This window comes from Dermochelys coriacea, chromosome 1, assembly GCF_009764565.3.
Source record: "Dermochelys coriacea isolate rDerCor1 chromosome 1, rDerCor1.pri.v4, whole genome shotgun sequence".
NCBI classification, from domain to species: domain Eukaryota; kingdom Metazoa; phylum Chordata; order Testudines; family Dermochelyidae; genus Dermochelys; species Dermochelys coriacea.
This window is the reverse complement of record NC_050068.2, coordinates 117,659,964-117,677,490: the sequence shown is the minus strand read 5'-3', so window position 1 is coordinate 117,677,490 and position 17,527 is coordinate 117,659,964. Positions and strand designations below refer to the sequence as shown.

Here is a 17,527-nt window from a genome sequence, read left to right as displayed (position 1 = left end):
TGCAGGGAATGCTTGGAGGATGCAGGGGGTTGGTGGTGCCTGTCACTCCCTGCAGAGAATGAGCAAGGCCCTCGGAGGCCTGGAAGATAGGAAATGCTTGTGATGCCAAAGGCTATTGGTTTCAGGGAGCTGATCCACAGCAGGCAAACACAAGACTGCTTCATGCTCTAAGGCCAGGTGGCAGTGAGGTGCCTCACAATGTTGGGTACCCCCGAGGAGTGTCATAGTGCAGAAGCTTCCAAGAATATTTTTTTGAGATGTGCCAGATAGTATATGCACATGGGTTCTTCATAGATTATATCTATAAATGCTATATATAGCTCTGTGAGCTAGGGGATTGAATTCTGGCTCCATGAAGGAGGATCGAAGAACTTCTTGCAGGAACTTAAATCACTGGAGGGTATCACAGGGTAGCTGGCTCTGTGGATAGACTAAGCCCAGCAACCCTGGACCAGAACAGGTAAACCCAATCCAGGCAGTTAAAGAGGGCTGGGCTATCCCTGGGTCTATAAAGGGTTGCTAGTGGGAAACTAGGGGACATTGATTGAGACAGGTTGTGCTTTGGGGAGGGGAGACCTACACTGAAGTGGAGTTAGCTCCTGAAGTGGGTCCCTGGAGCAAGGGAAGCATCTCTGGGGCTGTTGCTACAAGAAGAGAGCAGAGCTGGTTGAGACTGGGAAGCTGCCAGGAACTAGAGTGCCAGAGACCCCTGGGAAGGGTGGCTCTGGAACCTGGGGCCAAGACAGGGTGACCTGACAGCAAGCATGAAAAACAGGACAGAGGGTGGGGGGATAATAGGAGCCTATATAAGAAAAAGACCCAAAAATCGGGACTGGCCCTATAAAATCGGGACAGCTGGTTACCCTAGGCCAATGATTGAGTTAAAAGACTGTTTTCTGTTTGTTTGCTATTTCTGTTAAGGAAATAAACTGCCTTGATAAAGACTGAGCAGGGCAGTGCATGTTTTGGAGCTGGGGAGAAGCTGACAGGGTAATTAATGCAAACTCCTGATACATAAACAACTATGCAGAAGTAACTCCCCCTGGGGAGGAATTGCATATGCAAGTTTTGACCAACTTCAAGAGGCCCAGCAGGCACAGAATGGAGAACTGGATAAGGAAGAAGCCTGAGCCCTGAGCAAACTGGGCGGGGGGAGGGAGGGAAACGACGACACACGACTCCTCACTCAATCCATGAACAGACATGAGATTTTTAACCAAGAGGACAAAACCCTGCTGGAAGGGTATACATGTAGAAGATGGGTGACACCTGGTAAGCTTGGCATGTATGTAGACTGTTTGTTCATTTATGATACATTTTCTCTGTAATGCTTTTGTTCTAAATAAATATACTGGGCTCTGTGAAAGTTGGCTGATCACTGGTAAACTCTGTCAGAGCCCTGGGAGAGAGCAGAGCAGGCATTGCACTAATCTCAGATTGCTGGGATAAGTAAGGAATCTGCAACCCTAAAACTCTGGTCTGAAGGGCAAGGAATGCAGGTTCCCACCCACAGACAGATGATTGCTACAGGCAGCGAAACCTGGAACTGTGACACCTCACCTATTCACTGGAAGGTAGGTAAAAGGAACAGGGATGGGCTGGCTAGAAATCCAGAGCCTAAAGAATATATATTTCTTTTCACAGAATGTATTTAGTGATATGTGTATCCTATGTACCTTTTCTATGGGTATGTCTACACTGCAATGTAAATTTAGGGTTAGTGGGACTTGAGTCAGCTGACCCATGTTAGGGAACCATGGGCTTGAGCATCTACATTGTATTTAAACTCTACGTTAAGACTTTTCTAACCCATGCTGAAACCTAGGACTCTGGGATCCACACTGCAATGCGCATACACAAGTAAAAGTAACCATATCCCAGAGTCCCTACCACCCCGACCCAAATGTGGCTGCTCTACCCTAGGACTGTAGCGCACTGTAAGAAAACTTTACTGCCCGCCCTGCACATTACTAGGAAGCAGTTCACTCTGCAAAAGGTTTGACCCTGGATCCCAGCTTGACTCGAGCTTGGACCTTCCAGGCCTGCAGGGTCCAGGGCCCTAGCCTGGATTAGCTCAATTGCAGTGTAGACATAAGTGGGGTTAACCTTGCACCTGGGCTTACACTATAGTGTAGACATACTAACAAATTTCATAATCATGACATTCTAAATAATGTTAAGTGTAGCTGGCTCTGCTACTGAGGTTGCTGGATATAATGTTGTCCTATGTCTGCATGTTTTTCATCTATCACCAGTGCATACTCTTGTAATACACTCATTGCCATATCCAAGTGTTCTACAAAATTAAGGAATACATCCACAGTTCTCCTTTCCCTCAGTTTAATCAGGGTTCTCATACTGGTCACATCCTGTTGGCAGACTACCATGGATTCCAATGTCAAGACAACTCCCAGCAGTTGTTATTTCAGAAACATCTGCACTAGCAGATGAGCTTCACATCAGACCCTCATGGTGGAGAGGGTCTTTTTTTTTTTTTTTTAAATAATCCTCTGGCAATACTTGAATTCTTTGCATGCCAATACAGTCTCATTGACCTGTACTGACTCAGGCTCAGCAGCCCGATATTTTGTGGAAATGAGTCTATAAGTGTGGGCCTGCACAGCAAAGGCCATGTCCTACTGACACCGATAGACCCAAACCTGGGCTCTCTCAGCTACAGCTTCCACATTAAGCCTAGCTAATGATTTGGGCAGACAGTGAGGTGATGAAAAATATTTAATCAGTAAGTAAGCAAAAAAATAAGTAGCCAGCTAAAGAACCTATGCACAGAGACATACTACTTTAAAGGGTATTATGGGCAGGCTGTATTTCAGTGGACATAACGTGTGATCATTTTAGCTCATTAAACCATTATTGATCTTTCAGTTTTGTAGTAAATCCCCTTTATTTGATACTCACTGTTCCTTTTCTGCAGCCATTGCTCTCATAATTTGCTGCATCCTCAGAACTGGAGCCATCCCCACTGTGGTGGAATACACAACTCCAATTTTAAAAACTGTTGGCTTATTAGGTCTTTAGTATGAAAATGATCTCTAACTGGCTAGGTTATCAGACTGAGACTGACACAATCATTTGTGTAATAATTTTAAAAAACAACCTCTCCCTCTTGCCACTCCGTCTCATGACTTTTAGTTTATTAATTGATTTTCTAAATGGGTTGATCTCTCAGATCTTAATTAAAAAATCATTATAAAAATAAAATCAACAAACAGGCCATTTTAAAATGCTTAGGTAGGTGATTAGGTTTTTTTAACTTCCTGTGCCAAATTCACTATTTTATATTAATGGATGCAACGCCATTGAAACAAACACACAAAAGAACTACAAACATGTAAATAATGAAAGGGGCCCTTTTTATCATCTTGATCACTTTGATTGTACATCCCATCCCCCCCCCCCATCCTTTATGGTCAATTTAGATTGTACATTGTTCAGAGTAGGAACTGGGTCTTCAACTTTGTAATGCATCAGAGGTGTCCCACAAGGCTCAGCCCTAGTCCATCCTACTCAACATTTATATGAACTCAGTGAGGAAGCTGGTTTGACAACATAGATTGAAATGCCAAGAACATGCAGAAAATATGTAGCTCTTCCTGTTTTACATCCACTGTAAACAACACCATCTCTCAGCTCTCTGTGGTTGGTTGGCTGGCTGAAGCTGATCACAGGCAAAAGAGATGTAATACGAGGGTGACTAGATGTCCCGATTTTATAGGGCAGTCCCAATTTTTGGGTCTTTTTCTTATATAGGCTCATATTACCCCCCCCCACCCCGTCCCGATTTTTCCACACTTTCTGTCTGGTCACCCTATGTAACACTGACAGGAAGAGGGAAGTATTTTGAAGAATTTTCATAGCTTTTTCGGTCCATTTGGACTCCTCAGTGTTTTTGGAGCATAGTCATGGTTGTGTAAAAAGTACACTTCCACTTACAGTTGGCCAGAAGCCTGCGTTAGGGCTGTCCAACCAGACACAGACCTCATGATAGTGATCCATGATTTGTGACCTCAAGACTTGCTTACTGCAACTCATTATGTGTAGGGAGAAAGCCACCCACCCTGAAATAACTCAAACCAGGGAAAACGCAGCAGCGTATCTACTTAGGGCATGTTAGTCACTACAGAGACTATACCAATTTAGTATGTCATCATAGTTGTGCCAGCACAGCCCCATAGTGTAGCTGCAGCCTATTCTGATGGAAGGGGTTTTTCTGTCAGGTTAGGAAAACTCCTCCCCGAACAAAGTTATCTGAGGGATGGTCTACATTGGGAACTTGCATCAGAATATTTAAATCTCTTGGGCATATGAAAAATCCACACCCCTAAAGTAGGGTTGCCAATTTTGGTTGGACATATTCCTGGAGGTTTCATCACATGACAATCTTTAATTCAAGATTCATCTTTAATTCCTGGAGACTCCAGGACAATCCTGGATTGGCAACTCTACCTGAGAGACATAGCTATGCCTATGTAACCCCAGAGTAGACAGCATTAGGTCAACAGAGTAATTCTTCTGTTGAGCTAGCTACCATCTCTTGAGGAAGTGGATTACCTACACCAAGAGGGGACCCCTCCCATTGGCCTATGTAGTGTCTACACTGAAGCGGAAAAGCAGCAGCTGCAGCTGTGCCGCTGTAGTGCAGTGGATGGTGCTCAACCTTTCCAGACCACTTTCAAGAATCTAATTTGTCTTGCATGCCCCCAAGTTACACCTCACTTAAAAAAAACTACTCACTTACAAAATCAGACATAAAAATACGAAAGTGTCACAGCACACTATTAGTGGTAAATTGCTTACTTTCTCATTTTTACCCTATAATTCTAAAATAAATCCATTGGAATATAAATATTGTACTTACATTTCAGTGCATAGTTCACAGAGCAGTATAAAGTCATTGTACTGCTGTTTGTACTGACATTGCTAGTGCTTTTTATGTAGTCTTTTGTAAAACTAGGCAAATATCTAGATGAGTTGATGTACCCCATGGAAGATCTCTGCGCACCCCCAGGGGCATGCGTACCCCTGGTTGAGAATCACTGCTGTAGTGGTTTAAGTATAAACAGATCCTAAGTTGACAGAAGGATTCTTTTTTCATACCCCTGCCTCATGTAACTATACTGAATCAACTTTTCAGTGTAATACAGGTCTTAAAAACACAAGTTATTAAAAACATTAAACTAAACACATTATCCCACTGCCCTGCTGTTTGCACTGGCTTCTCATTAAGAACAGAGGCCAATTCAAGGTCTCAGTCTGATATTTAAAACCATCCATGGAACTGGATCTAGCCACCTGAGAGATCACCACTCTGCCACGAAATCTCCATTCCGCTGGAAAAATGAAATTGTTGATCAATGACCATTATGGACCACGACCTTAACACTATATATGTTCAATAATATGTTTAATGCCTTAACACCAACACTATCCCAGAATCCAGAACTTTTTAAGTTGGTGAGAGAAGAAATGAAGAAACTTAGAACTAGAAGTATTTCCTGTCATTTATTTTGTTAATTTTGCAGATTTCTAAAATCTGTTTAAAAAAAAAAAAAAGCATTTTCAGTTCCTGCTCTGAGAAGGTGGCCAGCTGTATCTTGTGCTGCTGCTACTATGGCAACACATATCAGCCGTGCTCTCGCTCAATAGGATGGCTGGCACAGCGTACTTGTTCTTGTGCTGCCCCCCTTCATTAGGGCCAGTCAGGCAACATGAGAGTGCAAGAGCTGCTGCTGCTGCTGCCTAGAAACAGACAAGTGGCAGCACTCTCCCTCCCCTCAACAGCCAGATGAAAGCTCAAAGATAATTAAGTGTAAACAGTCTGATCTCTGCCATGGAAAAATTAACATATATGTGACTCTACTGTTAGCAAACATTATTTTTATTTACCTAGTACCCGAAAGTGTGCTAGGCATCACACAGAGCAGAGAGTGAGGCAAGTTCCTGCCCTAATGCACTTACCATCTAAATAAGGTCAAGAAAGATGCAAGTGAAGAGGAAAGAAAGAAAAGGAAGTGGGTAGAGGAAGGGGAGGATGAGTAACAACAAGATCATCTGATATTTATTCATTCCTGTTCATGTGTTTTTGGGGGAGGGGTTGGGGAGGTAACTGCAGTTGAAACAGGAAAGAAATTGTGGGGAAGGGACAATACCATAGGCCTGAAAGAGGGGAAGAAAAGTGACAGAGGAAGGGGAAAGGAGGAAGAGGAGGGTGGCAGGTGAAAGAGAGGCAGGTGAAAGAGAGCCTTTTCAGAGGCCTCTCTCAGACTCCTCCCAGTTGGAGGAGCAATATAAAGAGTTTTACATAAAGAGTATTAAGATTAGATTCCATAGCAGATTCAAGATCAATTTCCACTATTTAGAAGACAATGTTAAGATCTTCTTCAACATTAATTTATTAATTAATCACATCAGATTTTGGAAATCTCCAACTCCAGTCTTTCATATTGATATTTGTATTAAATATTTTGCCAAAAAATATTTTAAATTATTTTAAAAAAATGATTAAAATGTTCATGATGGTTTTTGGAGGGTTTGGGGGTTACAAATAGCTATAAAGCTGGTTGGAATTCTTGGATTTTTTGAAAATGTTGATGTAAATTTTTTTTAAGTGAATTTTTTTTTTTACCAGTTTATCAGCTTTAATTAGACCCCATATGTAAGATTATGGTGATTTCAGAAAGTAATGGAATCAATAGGGAGGCCTGTGAAAGTGAGTTAATACTATTAGGACAAACATGATCACACTGTTTGTTATACTTCTCGGTTATAACCAGGAAAAGGAGTTTATTTATATTTATCAAATCTCAAAATCTCTCTTGAAACTGGAAAGAGGTCACTACATTGTCATTTTCATAGCAGCCCTCTCTCTGGAGAATGTCTCTTGATCACCAGGGTATAACCAAAGGAGAGACCCGTTTTTCAGGGGCTAAGGATATCCTTGGCAGGGAGATGAAAATGGGAAGAGGGGCCCCCACAGTCAGTATAGTGACACAAAGCTTCCAACAGGTAGCCTCCAGCAAAACACCTAAATCTTCAGATGTTTGGGTCCAATCTCAGCTAGGTCCAATCTCAGCTGCTTGTTTTAGGGATGAACAACAAACTGCAGGGACGCCAGAGACAGACGCTGCTGGAGCAGGTGCTGTGGGCGCTGTTGGGCTATTGCACAGCAGCTCCCCCTGTGGCTAAGCCAAGCCCAGCAGCAGAGGCAGTGCCAGTTGGATGTGGTTTCTTCAACAGGAAGGAGCTAAGGAGTACAGTGACTAGAACTGTTACTTCTTTTCATGGAGGACAAGGGTGCTGCAGACTGATGCACTTATTTGCCACATTCCTAGACAGGAACCAGGAGGTGAGCTCCCCGTGATGGCTGCTCTAAACCTATGTCTATACATAGCAATGGATATTATTTGAATTTGGGGCTCTCTGAGAACAATTTGTTTCTTCTCCAGATAAGTATTTGTTAGTTGATCAGCTACAGAACCTGATCCTCCACCCCATTCCACCAGTTTTATGCCAGCGTCACTCCTCTGACTTCAGTGCGGTTACACTGCTGTAAAAGTGGTGTAACAGGGTGCAGAGTCAAAGTGATGGGGTCTAATTTTCCATTCCCTTGCAGCTCATATAATCATTTATAGTTAGGGTGTCCAGATGTCCCGATTTTATAGGAACTGTCCCAATATTTGGGTCTTTGTCTTACAGAGGTGCCCATTACCTTCCACCCTGTCCCGATTTTTCATACTTGCTATCTGGTCACCCTATTTGTAGTATCATAAGTATTTATATGGCTCCCATTACCATAGTATCTGAGCGCCTCACAGTCGTTAATGTATTTATCCTCAACACCATGAGGTAGGGAAGTGATATTATCCCCATTTTACAGATGGGGAATGAAGGCACAGAGAGACTATAGGTACATCTGTACTGCAAACAGCAACCAAAAAAAAGGAAAAGAAACCCATGGCAGTGGGTCTCAGAGCCTCGGTAAACTGTGCTGCAGGGATATATAGCTGTGTAGATATTTGGGCTTGGGCTGGAGTCTGGGCTCTGAGACCATCCCCTCAGCGGATTTCAGAGTCCAGGCTCTGGCCTGAGCCCAAATATCTACATGTCTATTTTTAGCCCCGGAGCACAAGGCCCAGTGACCTGGACTCATACCGCAGGGTTGGGGGTTTTTTTTGCAGCGTAAACATATCCTAAACGACCATTTGCCCAAGGTTATACAGGAAGATAGCGGAGAAGCAGAGAATTTAACCCAGGTCTCCTTAGTCACAGCCTAGCTACCCTATCTGCTGGGACATCCTACTCCTCCTGTAGAAAGTGAATGAGAAATGGGTGCAAACACTGTTAATGAGTGAACTTTGATTTTGTAGCATTTTATATCCACTTTGCACAGGCCTGAAAGTGCAAGTCAGTGAAGAATTAGCCCGACAGTTGCTTATTTAAACTAGCGGCCTGATCCTGGAAATAATAGCAGGCATAGTGCTTACTGCCATGAGTACTCAGGACTACTCATGGTGGAGACCTATGGATCTGATCCTGCTGCTATTGTAGTCAGTGACAAAACTTCCATTGACTTCAATGGGACATGATCAAGCCCTTTGCCCATAGACAAGAGTCCACAGGAGTCTTGCATTGTACCATATTTTTAGACTGTTTTATTTTTCACATTTAATTTGTTCTCTTTTGTTATGTGTATTTTCTCACAGTTGCACCCCTTTTGTGGCTCTCCTTTTAACTCTAAAACTGTAATACAAAGGAAACCAAAACAAAAGTAGGCCTTTTCAAAGTAAAGACTATCCCGCATTAATCTGAATGATACGAAACAGAAAATAAAGAACTACAAATAGAATACATTTCAATAAATCACAATTACTATAAGTGCAAATACATTGCTTAAATTGTGAGGATTAGCAATCAAGATGCACTAGTATGATTAAATAAGTGTTCACACCACTGGTGCTGAACACTTATATTTTTGCTCTTATTTAGTTTCTCAGCATTTTTAAGCTCATTTTAGTTTTGTCATAGATTTCCTGCACTTAAGAGCCATCTGTTGAAAATGTCAAGTGCATGGAAGTGTGATTTTGTGTTCAATTAGGTGTGCAACTGCCACTTTTTAAAATTGGAGCCTTTGTATTAATGACAATATTTAATTAGATTGCATTATTATAGGAAAATGCAATTCTGATATCAATTTTCAATAGGCAATGAAGCAGATTTTAAAGGAAATTGTATTAATGCACCTTTTATAATTAAGAACATTTAAAACCAAACCTGTGATTTTTTTTTTCAGCCAGAAGATTGCAATAACGAACATAGAAAGAAGAGCTCTTCTTGATATGTATTCCATCGTAGTGATACCTAAAAAAAATACAAAATGTGATGGACTGACAAATATACTGTTTGCAAGACCAAGTCATCTCTGAACTCGCATCTGTATTCTGCCAGCAGCTCACAATTCTTTTGAAATAAGAAAACAAAGGTGGAAAACTGTATTTATTTTTACAATTGTTTAAATCTTATTTTGTCTAATATTTGAATAAGCACATTTTGACAAACTTTTTTTAAAAAAAATAACTTTACAATCACTTTTTAAAACAGCCATTGTAATTTAATAATAAAATGTTTTTTTTTTTAAAAAACTATCAACCCTGGAGCAGTGTGGGGAGTGCAGTCAACCTATACAGCAGAAGCACAGAGACTAGGGCAGGATCCTCACTGAGGTCAAAGAAGCTACTTCAGTGGAGTTTCACCAATTTATTCCAACTGAGGATCTGGCCTCCCATCTCCAGTCATGGAAGATTAAAACCACTTCCAGTTAAGGATGCCACCTGTCCAGTTGCTGCCTGAGGAATTAGATCTCTTGTTTTTTGAAATCCCCCACTAAGCACTGGCACCTCTTGTTGATACTGGGGTGGTATGGAACCACTGTTCACACTGCTGTCATGCCACTGTACAGCTTCTGAAGTGCCATTTCCCCACTGGCTTTTTACCAGATACCTATTGGACAGTAAACAATACTTAGTGGGCCCAATTCTGACCATAATAAGCCATAATAAGGGCCGGCTCCAGGCACCACCAAACCAAGCACATGCTTGGGGCGACACTTTTCAAGGGGCGACACTCTGGCCCTTTTTTTTTTTTTGGTTCGGCTGCACTCTGGCTTTTTTTTTTTTTTGCGCTTGGGGCTGGCCCTGCTCATAGAGTTTAAGGCCAGAAGGGACCACCAGATCATCTAGTCTGACCTTTTGTATAGCACAGCCCACCAACCCACCCAGCAACCGCACACTAACCCAAATAACTAAAACGAAACCCCATGGGCGGCAAGTATAATAGGCCAGGGAAGGCTCTGGTTTCCCTGGCTGGAGCTGTTGCCACAGGATGCTGGACTGAGGCTGCTTGGGCCAGCTGGGGCTGGCCTGGGATTAGGGCCGCTCTGGGGCTCCTCAGGTGGTGGGGGAGGACTGGGCTCAAGGTTCCAGCCAGCCCAGGACTACTCCCACCGCAGGAGTGGAAGGGCGGTGGGGCTCAGGGCTCCTGCAGTGGGGGGGTGGGGACTCATGCAGAAGGGGCAGGGCATGTGGCTAGCCTCCCCGAAGGGGAGGTCCATCTGGCACCCATGACAAAACCAACATATTAGAACCCACAGGAGACTAATCTATTATGTGCCACAAGCAGAGAATAGGAGAGAACATGGTGCACCAGTGCCTAAGGCCCCACAATATCAGGGGAAATGACTGATATACCCAGATGGTCCTGACAAGTGACTCACACCCACAGGCTGCAGAAGAAAACAAAAAAACCTCCAAGATGACTGTCAATCTGACCTGGAGGGAAATTCCTTCCGGATCCCAAGTATGGTGATCAGTTAGACCCTGAGCATATTAGCAAGCCCCAGCCAGCCAAGCACCTGAGAAAGAATGCTCTGTGCTACTTCAGTTCCCTGGCCCTCCCTGGATTGTGTCCCATATCCAGATGTTTCAGTGGAAGAAGAGTTAAAAAAAAAAATCCCCCCAAGTATACTAGGGGCTGGGAGGGAGGAACTTCCTTCCTGACCTCTGCTGGTGGCTGGCTAAAATCCTGAAGCATGAGCTGTAGGAACATAGGACTTAAACCAGAGATGAACTCCAGAGCTGTTGAACCCAGCCCTCATCATCATAATAAATAACTCTGTCATACAACTGCACTCATAAATTTATCCAGCTCTTTCTTAAAACTAATTAAGTGGTCTGCTCCCACAACTCCTACTGGGAAGCTGTTCCAGAACCTCACCCTTCTGATGTTTAGAAACCTTCTTCTAATTTCCAGCCTGAATTTGTTCATGGACAGTTTATACCCATTTGTTCTAATGCCAACATTGTCCTTTAGCATAAATAACTTTTCACCTTCCCTAGTATTTAATCCCCAGATGTATTTATTGAGAGCAATCATATCCTCCCTCAACCTTCTTTTTGCTAAACAAGCTGAGCTTGTCCAGTCTACTCTCATAAGATAGATCCTCCATTCCCGTGTCATCCTAGTAGCTCTTCTCTGCACCTGTTCCAGATTAAATTAATCTTTCTTGAACATGAGTGACCAGAATTGTACACAATATTTCAAGTGAGATCTTACCAGCACCTTGTGCAATGGCATTAATACTTTCTCTCTACTGGAAATACCTTGCCTAATTCATGCTAGGATCACATTTGCCATTTGCCTTTTTTACAGCTGCATGACATTGGTGGCTCATCGTCATCCTGTGATCAACCCATGCACCCAGGTCTTTCTCTTCTTCTGTTGATTCCAACTAAAAGCTCCCAGCTTATAGCAGACATTCTTTTTATTAAACCTTAAGTGTATGGCCGAGCACTTGGTATTATTGAATTTCATCCCATTTCTGTTATTTGAGTCTTCAAGATCATCCAGATTTTCCTTTCCTGTATAATGTTCCAATCCTCCTGTGTATTGATGTTGCCTCCCAATTTAGTATAATCAGCAAAAATTTCACTAGCACACTCCTATTTTTCATATTTAATAAAAATATCGGATAAGATTGTTTCCAAGACTGATTCTTGAGGAACTCCATGAGTAACATCCCTCAATCCGATAATTCACCTTTCAGCACAAAACTATGCCTTCTCCAGTTTAGCCAATTCCTTAACCACCTTACTATGTTTGTACTGAACCACATCATCCCTAATTTAACTAATAATTTTCCATGTGGTATTGTGTCAAATGCTTTACTGAAGTCCAAATATATTAGACCTGCTGTATTTTCCTTACCTTACCCCCTTCAAAAAAAACAAAACAAAAAAAAACCAAACAAACAAAAAAAACCACCCAAAATGTTATTTTCTAAAAGAAGAAAATCAGGTTACTCTGGCATGATCTTTCTTTGGTAAACCCATGTTGCATTGCACTCCCTTTACCTCTATGAATTTCATTATTCTTCCCCTCACAATTAGTTCTAAAATCTTGCATACAGATGAAGTCAGACTAAAATTGTCCAGATCACATTTTTTCTCCTTTATTAAATATAGGTATGATGTTAGTTATTCTCTAGTCATATGGTACTACCCCCAAATAGATAGATTTATTAAAAATCCTTGGTGCAATATTAGTAATCCCCTGTGCCAGTTCTTTCAATATTCTGCGGTAGAAGTTATCCAGTCCCCCCATCCCGATTTGAGTGCATGGCATAAAACCAGGGTAGGCAGTTTGTGTACCAGCCACCCCTAATCCCAGGTTAGGGATGTGTCCGACTGTGCATGTGGGTGTATGTCAAAGCTTCACTGTGCTGATACTACGCTGATGTAAAAAGGACCTAGTTTGCTCTGGCATCAGCTATGTATATCAGTCAAAAATCTAATGTGAGAATGGCACCGCAGTAATTGAAAGTGATGGGGCCAGGCTGATGCAGAAGATTTGTTAGACGATCAAAGTAAACATATGCCACTTTCAGAATCAGTATTTTAATTGCAGTCCTTTCATCTTTATTAAGCAGAATGCTCATGCAGTTGGCATACCTGAAGGCCTTAAAAAAAAATCTTTTTTTTCTTCTTCTGTTCAGCGGTTATGAATTTGGACATTAAATCAATGGATTAAAAGTCAATGGGACTCAATTCTCTCCATGCTCTTTATGGGCATGGGGGAGGGGGAAATCCATCAGGGAGCCAGTAACAGTTTATAACAGTTCCATTATGAGCCAGATTGTGAAGGGCCACTAAACGGGTGCACAGGGACATAAGAGACTCCCTGCCTTTAGGACCTCTTGCATAGGACTGGTCAAAATAGGAGTCCTTTGGCTTACTTGATCACAAGAATCACTCTGCCTCCCACAGACACAATGCCTCTTGAGCGCCTTACTAGGGTAATGAGCTTCTGCACCCCCCCCAACACAAATCGGTGCTTCAAAAGCACCAGAGTACTTTAAATAGTGTTTAAGTTTTAAAAATTAAAATCATCTTGAATTCATATGCAAAAAAACAGCTTGGATATGGTGACTTTCATTAAATTAATCCTACTTTAGTTTACTGGTAACACCATCAATCACAATACAGCTGTTCTTGTGATTTATTACAGACATTCAACAAGAACCTCAGCTGGGGTAGAGCAGTGTCTCAAGTTAACAGAGCTGAGGATACAGTTATTTATATTATTTTCCCCCCCAAAAGGGTGTAATTAACATTTTAAAATAAAGCAATAAATGAAATAAATAAATACCTGGCACTTCCCCTTGTGCCCAGCCTTCTGGTCCCCAGATCTGGGAAAACTAAGCGAACAAGCTAAAAAACACAAAATATAAGAGTTACCTGGGTGAGTCATATTAACATAAAGATTTATCTGATTTGTTTTCCTCTAATTGTTTCCATTACTGCACATCCCCTCACAAACTGCTGTGATACCTGTTCTCCCAATAACACTCAAATAGTAATTGCTGAATTAGCTGGTGTACATCTCCAATATGTTGCCAATCTGAAGCCTAGTCTGGCTCACCTTATTCAGTCAAGTAGTTCTTACTCACACAAGTAGCCCCAATGACTTCAGTTAGCCTTCTCACGTAACTAATGCTTGCAGGATCGGGTTTGACTTATCAATTTTTTTTAATCAAGTTCATCAAGTTCCTGAGTATCCTCTTTGCTCATATTGAAGGAAATGTGAATTGAAATCATTCGGTGCCTCTCAAGATTAGCACCATGTAATAAGACTAAGTGTAATAATCCAAATTGCGATTATTACACACACACACAGTATGAGTATGAGCTATCTTATAAAGCCACAGACAAAACACGAGAGCTCATGCTACCTTTCCTTTTTAGAACAGGAACAAATAATCAAATACACAATGCATCTACTCTAGATAACCGTGGGAGTCTTTGTTGTCCAGGGTAGGAACAAAATGAATCAGATATGAAGTTGTTTGGTGTCAAAGGCCTTGTCTATACTAGACATTTTTCCCCCCAACTGCCCTAAGATGCAGCTCCCACATTGGTCGTAACGATGGGAGTTCTAATGTAACCACGTTGGCAGTGTCTGCCAGCACTTTTACCACCATGTTACATCTATTTGATCTAAACTGAGTTAGATGACACAATAGTAAAAATAAAGGAGCTTTATCTATACAGCAATTAAACACCTGCAGCTGGCCCAGTTCAACTGACTCGGACTCATGGAGCTTGGGCTGCTGGACTGTAAAGCTGCTGTGTACACATTCAGGCATGGGCTGGAGCCTGAGTTCTGGGACCCCGTAAATTGGGAGGGTCCCAGAACCCAGACTCCAGCCGAAGCCCAATCATGTCTACACAGCAATTTTTATCCCCACAGTCCGAGTCCTGCGAACTCAAGTCAGCAGACCTGGGCCAGCTAGCAACCATGCCACAGGTCTTTTATTCCAGCATAGACATTCCCTAAAGGTCTTGGGGTGAAATCCTCGTAATGAAGTCAATGGTAAAAGTCCCATTCACTTCAATAAGACAAGGACTTCATCCCTTGACTTGTCTACACACCAATTTGCACCAGTTTAACAAAATGTGTCTTTTAAAACCCATTTAATTAAACCACTGCAAGTTTGTGTGCCATATTTTGGTTTAAGAATTGCTTATTTTGATTTAGCTTAATCCAGTGAAACAGCAATAAACTACTCTGAAACTGAAATAAGAATAGCTACATACAACTTGTACAATTAAACTAAACTGATTAAAAAAATACTTCTAATTAAACAGCAGCAAGTAAGTATGAAGACAAGGCCTAACAGCTTGAATCCCAGTGAAGTTGCGCCAGTGGTAGCAATAGTGAGAAATTTTGAGCAAAAAATGCATAGGGTAACGATAGTCAAAATGTTATTTTTCTTTAATCACATGAATAAAGTTAAGCAGGTATGCATCTGTTTGTTAGGACTGAATGATTAGGGTCTTAAAAGAATTCCCCTGTTGACTATAAAAGCTCCAGACTATTTGAAGAGTGACATTGTCTAAAGGACTTTTTTTTACTCCAGCATCTTGCTTTGCTTGTATGATTCTATAAACACACACATTCTGTGTGTGGAGCAAAATCTTCATAAGTAAATTTAAATTTTTTTTTAAACTGATAAACAACATGAAGACCAGGATGCTTTTCAGCATCAAAACTTGGACAAAAAAAATACAGTGCTAATTGTTTACATGAAATATAAAGTTTTCAGTCTACACCTGAGAGGTTTGTTGGTATGGCTATACTGGCAAACCTTCCTATTGTAGACACAGGTTAACTCTTATACCAGTTTGAAGAATACAATAAGCTGTTCTAGCAAAAGCACTTTTTTGCCAGTATAATTTCATCTATGCTGTGTCTAGAGCTATTGCAGGTATAGAAATATCATTAAAAAAAATCACATCTCTAATCAACATTACAATACCACCAAAAGTTTTGAATGTAGACCTTATGTCAGAGAGAAAATAATGCAGATAAAATTCCCCAAGCGAGCCAAAGAGGATATTATACCAAGAGATGGAATAGCAGCTTTCAAACAAAATCTCTCCCAGTATTCTACATTGAAGGTATCTTATTGCATAACTACTTATCCTTGTCTGTAAATTAAGCTCCCTTAGTTTGCAACATGATCAAACCCTGTACAAGTATCTCTTTATGAATTTACACAAGGTCTCAGCCCATTATCTTAAACCCCATATATCCTATAAAAGCAATGTGCTTTGTACCTTTCCAAATGTAGCTGGATTTACTTGAGTCCGAGTATTCTGAGTGCAATTCGCTATATACATTTCATAAAGTAGACAACGGGGTATGCTGTATCCTTCACAAACATAGAAATTATCCGCTATCCTTTAAAACAAAATGGTACAAAATTTATATCAATTTATGTCAAGATTAGAATGTTAAATGTTATTGGCCTGATTCTGATATCACTCCAGGTTTACATTGGTACAACTCTGCTGATTTCCATAGAGTTACTCCTAATCTACAACAGTGTGAGATCAAACTCACATCTACTACTTCTAAGTGGATCCATATTCTAAAGAAAATGGTACATCCTCACATATGTGAATTAGAGACTGTTCTCAGGTTCCTTTGAATTCTCATTGGAAGACCTGTCAGTTCATATGTATCAAGAGGTTGTGTGAATATACTCCACAGAGCAACAAACCTATCAGATACTATGCAGGTTTTTTTTAATACTATAGTTTAATAGCATCATAAAGTTAAAACAGACATGGAAAAGTATTAGTATCTCTAAAATGGGAATCTACTGTGATCTTCTAATGTATAATGCAAATATAAAAGGTTTCAGAGTAGCAGCCGTGTTAGTCTGTATTTGCAAAAAGAAAAGGAGTACTTGTGGCACCTTAGAGACTAGGTGCCACAAGTACTCCTTTTCTTTTTGCAAATATAAAAGGCTCCACAACCAAATGTAATATATTAATTATCTGTTTTCATTTTTAAAAGATGCTGTATAACAGGGTGTTACAAAAGTTAGACCGTACCAGAATACAAAGGGCTAAATTCTACTCTCATTCACAGCTGTGAAATCCCACTGCATTTTAGCACAAGAGAGCAGAATTTAGTCTGATATTACTACTCAGTATCACTCCGGATATCCAGACTGCTCTTGACGTGCTTAAATCAGGGATCGGCAACCTTTGGCATGTGGCCCATCAGGGAAATCTGCTGGCGGGCCAGGACGGTTTGTTTACCTGCAGCGTCTGCAGGTTCAGCCAACTGCAACTCCCACTGGCTGCGGTTTGCCATTCCAGGCCAATGGGGGCTGCAGGAAGTGGCGGGCAGCACATCCCTCGGCCCACGACACTTCCCGCAGCCCCCATTGGCCTGGAACGACAAACCGCGGCCAGTGAGAGTTGCAATTGGCCGAACCTGCAGAAGCTGCAGGTAAACAAACTGCCCCGGCCTGCCAGTGGATTTCGCTGATGGGCCGCGTGCCAAAGGTTGCCAAACCCTGGCTTAAATGCTTGTCCTTGGGCCAATCCCACTCACCTTACTCACCTGAGTGGTCACATTAAAGTAAACTAAACTACTTGTG

General features: G+C 41.5%; 1 protein-coding gene across 4 annotated transcripts in view; it reads right to left on the bottom strand.

Moving 5' to 3' along the window:
• Positions 1 to 16,381, bottom strand: part of RFX8 (regulatory factor X8) — a 42,171-nt gene extending 25,790 nt beyond the window's left edge. For 2 of the 4 annotated variants that reach the window (XM_043514872.1, XM_043514920.1), the window contains exons 1-4: positions 16,191 to 16,381; positions 13,720 to 13,781; positions 9,292 to 9,378; positions 2,920 to 2,983 (exon numbers count right to left, since the gene is read on the bottom strand). In XM_043514872.1, coding sequence (XP_043370807.1) covers positions 2,920 to 2,983; positions 9,292 to 9,378; positions 13,720 to 13,781; positions 16,191 to 16,253 — 276 coding nt within the window. In that variant the 5' untranslated portion in view covers positions 16,254 to 16,381. Of the gene's footprint in view, positions 1 to 2,919; positions 2,984 to 9,291; positions 9,379 to 13,719; positions 13,782 to 16,190 lie in introns of those variants that run through there. The other 2 variants (XM_038422436.1, XM_043514949.1) reach the window with 2 other exon arrangements.
• Positions 16,382 to 17,527: the final 1,146 nt, after the last annotated feature.